General features: G+C 40.7%; 1 protein-coding gene across 1 annotated transcript in view; it reads right to left on the bottom strand.

Annotated features, from left to right (window-relative positions):
* Positions 1–2,240: 2,240 nt before the first annotated feature.
* TAF5L (TATA-box binding protein associated factor 5 like) overlaps positions 2,241–8,248 on the bottom strand; it is a 25,994-nt gene continuing 19,986 nt past the window's right edge. The window contains exon 5 of the mRNA XM_034765130.1: positions 2,241–3,494. Coding sequence (XP_034621021.1) covers positions 2,697–3,494 — 798 coding nt within the window. The 3' untranslated portion in view covers positions 2,241–2,696. The remainder of the gene's footprint in view (positions 3,495–8,248) is intronic.

Genomic DNA, 8,248 nt, shown 5'->3' on the forward strand with positions numbered 1-8,248 from the left:
GCTCAGATATCTCTCATCATGGAATAGGGATTATAAATTCTAATTCTATAGTATGAGACAATATATTCGTGTAATGTTTAAGAAAAGTTTTGTAAATGAGTTCCAATAGTTCATGGATTAGGGACTCAATCTCATGGGGTTCCAGGGGCTTCTGTATACATTATTTTAGGTTAATCTTTCTATCTACCCAATGGGACTCAGTGCTCAGTCTAGAAGATACCATCAGAGACACTTAGTTTTGCAGTTCTCAAACTGTGGATTTGTGTCTCTGGAGGTAACATGCTTGTTAACAACAAACATGTATTAAAATAAATAAATAATATAGAGAGGTGAGAAATAACTGACCTCAACTCTATTGTCCCTCTGCAAATTTGTGTGTACAGAGTCAATCCCTTACCTCTCTCTAAAAATGCAAAGTTTCAAAACGTTCAATGAATAGAAGATTGCTGGGGGCGGAATAGATCTGGACAAGGAGAAGTCTGGAGATAAATGTGAGAAGTGAGGGACATAGGCTTGTTTTGTTAAAATATTATATGTTTGCTGTTGAAGAAAAAAATTCAGAATACTTAATGTTGTTGTTTTAGTTAAACAACGTAAATGTCTGTCTGGTGATGTTCTCCTCCTAATATAGCATGGCAAGAAAATCCTCCAAATATTAATGATTAACCTGTTGAATTGGAGATAGTTCACCTCCCAATTTACCTTTGGTAAATGAAATATCTAAACAATCATTCATTTTCTGATATAGCTGTAAAATGAATCTGAAAAGTTTTCAAAATAAATCGCTGTTTAAAAATGTATAGTGTGTACCTTCTAAAAATGAAACCTACATCTATCTCTGAGTTGTGAAGAATATGTATTAAGGTTATAACAATCAACAAGAATGCACTTTATGTAGAAAAACATGATTAAATTGAGTCTTCCTGACTAGTGATTTTAATCATGATTTAAATCAATTTGATTTTAATCAAATCCACCCTGCTACCAACCTGAGCTGGATTTGAAATGGTGACAAAAGCGAAGGGCTGTATATTCCGTTACCTGTCCCACGAGCCATTCATTCACTCCTCAGATTGTTTTTGGTCTGAAAGGGGGAATCCCACTCATACAGGTCCATAACATTTAGGGGTATATCAGAGACAATCAGCATTTTAATAGTGACAGTATTTTCTCCAAAAACATTTTGGTCATGCCCTTATTTTGCTGCTCAAAAACATGTAAAATAATTATAAACATTTAAGTTTCAGGTCATTTAAACTGAGGGGGATGTGAGATGTGTAAGACAAGACATCTCAGGAGAAAAATTATGGTATCCCACACTTGAGTTCCTTTAGCGGCAGTTCTACTCTATTACTTGCCATCAAGGTTAGTTCTGTTATGGGGCACTAGTATAGCATAACCAACAACAAGCATCAACTCTCCTTGCTGCAGTGTATTGAGATGTAACCCAACCAATGAATCTGTCTTCACCTTCCACACAAATCAGCGCTACCCTAAATTCCCCACAAAGAGACTTATGCTTTTTTTTTTTTTAAACTAAATGCTTTTAATAGAAAACAAAATACAAAATAATTCTTTCCAGAAAGCAGAAGTATTTAATCTTCTCTCCAAATGACAAATTAGGACTTGCTTTCTCCTCGGATCCTGATTTTAAATGTTGACTATTTGTTTCACAAAGTGATCATATAATTGATATTGCAACATTTTGAGAAAAATCTAACACTGGCAAAGCTGCCTCTGTGTATGCACAATAATTTAGTAATACTATTTTTCCATTTCACGTTGTGTCCCCTTCCCATCCTCCAAAGATTGCCAACTTCCATTTGCTGAAATATTTTTGGTGAGGTGCAGAAATGACCCTTTCCTATGAGGAGTCCAAGTTTCTGCTGTTAAATTCCATCAGAACTCACACTCCTCTCCAGCCAGGGTGAGTTATTAATCACCCACAAATTACCACTCTCGCCTACTCCCTTCACCTCCAAAACACTGTGCAACCAGATTTGGAAAATCCCAAATTCCTGGACCAGGAAGAGTTACAAATATCATAGGCAGTGCCAAGAATTGAACCCAAATGATAATGCAGAGATGGGCTGTTACATCAGATTTCCCTCCCCTTACTAAAAAAGGCAAATTTTTTTACATTATTAGTCCAAAACACTTCAGTAGTGCTATTGTGAGCTGTAGTGATTGGGACCATTACTGTAAATAGCCATTTTCTTTTAATATAAGGGTCTTAAATTCTGGTCCTCTGCAATACCAGAAAAAAAGAAAAGCCAACTGGGCCAGTAGTTACACATATGCGAGCGCACTCATGCCTCCACTAATAGTAGGTAGGATATGCCCATCAGTCAATGCATAATATTTAAGTGCAGGTCAGCAGCTTGTCCAGTTGATAATTTCATTTGTCTGGATTAGGCTTTTGGCTGTCCCAAGCTACTGAACAACAGGCTTTCTTTTCCCCTCTTCCTCTGCCCTACCAGTATCAGACTAGGTTAAAGTTTTCTGCCATTCCCTCTTCCTCTTTCTCTGTTCAACAGTATAGGTCCTTTTATGGGAAAGCCATTCGAAAATATTTGCATCATTCTGAACATGTCTGCTAATGGGAGAGAGGAAGAAAGTGTTTCACAGTCAGTAATTTAATCTCAGCTGGTAATGGACTCTGGCATTCAATACACCCACCCACCCCCCTAGAAAAATTAATGTTCCTGATTTTCTTGTGCAATTCCAGTCACCAGAAGAAGGTTACAGGCCATAAACTGTACGCTCAGTACACTATTCATCTGTCCGGTATATACACCAACCAGTTCATTGGAAGAACCATCTGCAGGGGCATTGCAGTATGTGTTCCGAATGTCCCAAACCCGAATAGAATTGTCCATTGATGCAGAGGCAATCAAACTACTGTCGGGGCTAAAAGTAAGGCTGGTTATATTGTCCGTGTGCCCCCTCAGTTCTTTGTAAAGAGTGCCAGATGCCAAGTCCCACAGCTTTAACCGCTGGTCTTCTCCTGCTGAAGCCAGATACTTACCATTGGGAGAAAATGCAAGTGCTAGCACAGGGCCACGGTGACCTGTGAAGAGGCGCACAGAGTTCCCCTGTTGAGTACTCCATAAGCGCACAGTTTTGTCTGTGGATCCTGTAGCCAAGTAGTTGGAATTGGGGTGAAACTTTACACAGTCCACATCTGCTAAGTGGCCCGCGTATATTCGCAGTGGGTATGTCCGATCGAATGACCAGAGTCTTGCTGTGCGGTCGTGGGAACCACTGGCAAAGTACAGGCTCCAAGGACTTATGTCCAAATCCCAGACAGGGTAGGCATGCCCTTGGTACAACACAGTGTTTGTAAAACTTCCAAGGTCCCAGTATCTGATGGACATGTCCTCAGAACAAGATAGGAGTCCCGAACTATCCGATAGGAACCTCGTGCTATACACCGGTCCACAATGTCCTCTCAGTATCTTAATTTCTGTGCCTACATTGTTGTCATCTTCCTCCTGGACAGTGGAGAAAACAAAAGAGCATATTTATTTGTTCAACAAGAAGCAGCAAGTGAAAAGTGGGCTGGAGTGATCTCAGAGGATCCTCTCCCTTGCCATCACCAAAAAAGGGAGAACTAGTGGTAGAGTTATAGATGTCCATTCCGTGTAACAAGGCAATGTCCACTTCTCGAGCATGTTTGCTCCATGCTAGATCTTATGCAGACCTGCTGAAAGAGTTTTGGTTTTATCACGGTTTTATCTTCACTTTCCATACCCCCATTCCCATCTCTGAAGGAACCTTAAATTCAGGATTTGTCTACATGGGGACACACAGGAAAGTTAATCCAAATTAATTTATAAAGTGGATTAGTTAAACCACACTAAAAACCCTGTGGGGATGCTCTTATTCAGAATCAAAGTGGCCTTAATTTGGTTTATCTTAGTCCACTTCCAAAGTGAATTAAACTAAAACGAATTAAAGAGACAAGGTGTGTGAGGAAATGTCTTTATTGGGGACCAACATGGCTACAACAACACTGCATAAACCAAGTTAAGGCCACTTCAATTCTGAATAAGAATTCCACACAAGAATTTAATGTGGTTTAGTTATCCACTCTAAAGTCACATCTTTATTTAATTTGGTTTAATTTTCCTGAGTGCCCTGTGTAGACAAGACCTGAGATTATATTAAAATAGACAAGACAGGCTATTTTAAGATGTATTCTTTTCCAAATTTCTCCTCCTTTGGCACACTTGCTAAACTCATTTGGTAACTTCCTACTCACTCTCTACTAAGCTCTTGGCAGTAGTGTGGAAACAGATTTTTGGCACCTGATGCTTTGGTGTAGTCATTATTGGAAATGAATGTCACTCTGGATAAAAAAAACCCAGACTCCTAGCAGAAAAATGATGCAGCAGACTAAAAGAAATGAAGGCAATTGAAAGCAATGCTACTATGCATTTCCTCCTCCCCCAGATGTGAATAGAAATATAATAAAGTCACAAATCTTTCCTTCATCAAAGCAGCACCCACGGGAATTTCATGATATGGTTTATAGCAACTGAATCTCTACTATGGGGGTGTGGCACAGAGACTACAGGTTCTAACATGCAAAGCTCCATTTTTAGCCAAGTGTCCTTCTCTGCCCTGGATGTAGCATTGCTTGCTGGAGCCTGTACTGTCTGTAAGCCACATCTTCATATTAAATTAAATTAAAATTAAATAAATTGAGATATCCTATCTCCTAGAACTGGAAGGGACCTTGAAGGTCATTAAGGCCAGCCCCCTGCCTTCACTAGCAGGACCAAGAACTGATTTTGCCCCAGATCCCTAAGTGGCCCCCTCAAGGATTGAACTCACAACGCTGGCTTTAGCAGGCCAATGCTCAAACCACTGAGCTATCCCTCCCCCCCATTAAAGGTGAGGGCTTGCAATCTGCAGCATGTTATGTTAATCATTTGCAGCCCTACGCTTCCTGACAAAGTTGCCAATAAAAGTCCACTGAGGTTCCCTATTTTACAGTGCAGTTTTAGTAATTTGCGTAAATCCAGAATTTTAGTTTTATGCCCTCCCAATCAATTATGATTTCTAGACAGTCAGCAAGCATGTGTCACTTCTCTTCTGCTCAGAAGCAGTCTCGTATTCCAGTAACCTTCTTCTGTACTCAAAAAAATGCACCCAGATATTCACAGACCACAAATCTTTCACTGGCTGAGGACTGAGTTCCATTCCTTTGTTTCCAGTGTCACACAGGAAATGCTAACCACAAAGAACATTCTACACTCCATTTTGTATTTTAGTTGAGTATTTCACAGAATCATAGAAATTTGTAGTTGAAAGGGACCTCAAGAAGTCCTCAAGTCCAGCCCCCAGCACTGTGGCAGGACCAAGTAAACCTAAACCATCTCTGAAAGGTGTTTGTCCAACTTGTTTTTAAATGCTTCCAACTTTCCCCTAGAAGCCCATTCCAGAGCTTAACTTCCCTTATAGTTATAAAGTTTTTCCTAATATCTAACCTAAATGTCCTTGCTGCAGATTAAGCCTATTACTTCTCATCCTACCTTCAGCGAACATGGAGATCAATTGATCACCGTTCTCTGTATAACAGTCCTTAACATATTGGAAGACTGTTATCAGGTCGCCCCTCGGTCTTCATTTCTCAAGACTAAACATGCCAAGTTTTTTCAACCTTTCCTTGTTTTCTAAACCTTTTATCATTTTTGTTGCTCTTCTCTTGATTCTTTGTAGCAGTTAGAACAGTAACAGAAATAGGTCTGCGCTGCCATCAATTGTAGGGGTGGGGGAATCCATTCTCCTTTAGTAATTTTTCAGAATTACTGCCCCAGACATGAAATGTGATAATACATACTTTTCTTGGATATATGATAGCACTGAGCATTACTGAGAATATCAATCATCCCTTCCAAAGTAGTTACTACTGCAGGTTAGAGCAGTGTGAACAATTTGTTTCCTCTACATTTCAATATGCAAAACACTACCCTTTTCCAAGCCAACTACATGCATTAACAATTGTATTTTATTATTTGTAAATACGGTCTGGAAAAAAAGGAAAAAGAAAATAAGAATTTTTTAAAGAAAGTATTAAAAGAATTTTCCAAATGTCATAATCTCTGGTATGAGATCTTAAAAAAAGAAAAAAAAACTACTCCCCACTAGTGAGTAGGAAATTTTCCCAGATAAGTAAAGTACTTACTTTCTACAGAACTGAAGTGTTTTTATTTTTAAAGCCCTTTTGGTTGCAAAGGTTACCTTTTAAATGTGAACCAGTGCAGTGTCATCTTCCTGAGTCTACAGACAGAGAGCTCAATGTGCCCCTGCTGATGCTCAAATCTTTCTCTTACAACAGCTGCTGTGTGACATTAATTTAACCCTGGTAAGTTTCACTGCTGCTGTTTATACCTCTGTAGGAAGTAGTTAAACTAACAAGAATCACTGTGTTTTAATTTTACTTTGCCACTACTTGGAAAAGCTATGAGCAGCAGATGTAGGTATTTGAGAAGGACCCAAAAAGCAGGCTGAAGGACAGGTAGAATAGCAGAGACTCTCGGTTCCCAGCAGACATACATGGACACAGAGGGCAACAGCAACCAACACTTGGGGAAGAAAACAATTAAGGCTGTGGTATATTGCCTGAAACTAACAGGAGGTGATTATGTGTGTGTGTGTAAAGATGAGCATGCGTGTGCGCACACAAACGCACGCACACACATACACACAGAGACAGTAAAGAACTATTTTCTCCCACAGGGCAATTTTTTATTTTTAGTATTGTCCCTAGAGCCAGTCTGTTTTATTAATTTTGGGGACATTTTTATAAAAATCACTGAAGTTCTTCTTATTTAAAATGACAAAAATGTCATCCTCAAACCCTTCCATCCCAGTCACATGTTGGGAAAAAGAGCCAAACCCAGCCCTATACTCTTCTGCCTAGCAGCAGTTAGGAAATGAGCCAGGCCTCAAGCTCTTTAGTGGGAACAATGCTGGGACCAGGCAGCATTTCATTCTTCCACCCCCATCCCTGCACTAGCAGATTATCCTAGACACCTACAATATCTCTCTTGTCCTGCAGAGCTCCTAAGGTTTTCAAGCGGGGAGCCCCATTCCTGCATACAACTGCACAGCAGGGGAAGGTGCTTACTTCGAAGAGCCCCTACCCTCTGCTACAGAAGAGGCTCTAAAGGACAGTCTTCAGGCTGCTTCCTCCAGTATGCCTCCTGCCTAGTACCCTAACCCCTCTCTTCCACTCATAGGCCCCCTGCCACTCAGTATCTTCAGAGCAGAATTTAAGTAGAGCGGAGTCTGACTTCACATCAGAGTTTAGGAGCAGCCACTCCTACAGCTTGGAACAAAATGCAGCATTTTTTGCTGTTGATTTATGTAGTCCTAGATACTTACAAGGCAACCTTGCAAAGAGGACAATTATGAGGCTATTTGCACAGCTGCAAAATCACATATTACATTGGACTGTGAGTATACAGTTAAATGAGAGAATATTAATATAAAGCCTATAGCACATGTGATTATAAAGACAATGGACTTGCCTTACCCCAAAGGGCAGGCTCAAGCCTCCAGTACTCTTCAGAGATGAGACATCACCAGCATGTTGGGGCATTACACTGAATAAGGAACTTGTTTTCAGCTTTGTAAATTAGACCTGCTAAAAGCCTTTTGACCCTAATAATTTTAGGGCATCGGGCCAACTAGAATTAACTGCACTTCTGTAACACTCATGCTATGGGAATTATTTTAATATCTGAACCTCTCTTTTTGTTCATACACAGAGATGTATAAAAAAACCTGATAGTGTACCACCAGTGCAGTTACAGCAAATGATCTATTGAACATTGGTGAAATCTTACAATTTTACATCATGAGAAACTGAATTTAGTCATTTAGTTTACTGCAAATTAGAAACAAAGTTGAAAGCAAATTACTTCAGGCACTAAGGATATAGGGTTACCATATTAATAAATAAAAAAAGAGGACCCTCCACGGGCCCTGGCCCCGCCCATTTCCCCACCCCTAGCCCCGCCCCTTCCCTGCCCTAACTCCGCCCCCTCCTCCCTCCCACTCCCAGCCACGGGGAAAGGGCTGCCCCAGCGCTACCGACTTCACGGTTTGCCAGGCAGCCCCCAGACCCTGCGCCTCCGGCCGGCGCTTCCCCAGTGCAGCTGGAGCCTGGGAGGGGAAGCGCCCAGCCGGGGGCGCAGGGTCTGGAGGCTGCCCGGCAAACCGTGAAGCCGGTAGC

The sequence above is a fragment of the Trachemys scripta genome, chromosome 3 (assembly GCF_013100865.1).
Source record: "Trachemys scripta elegans isolate TJP31775 chromosome 3, CAS_Tse_1.0, whole genome shotgun sequence".
In the NCBI taxonomy this organism is placed as follows: Eukaryota; Metazoa; Chordata; order Testudines; family Emydidae; genus Trachemys; species Trachemys scripta.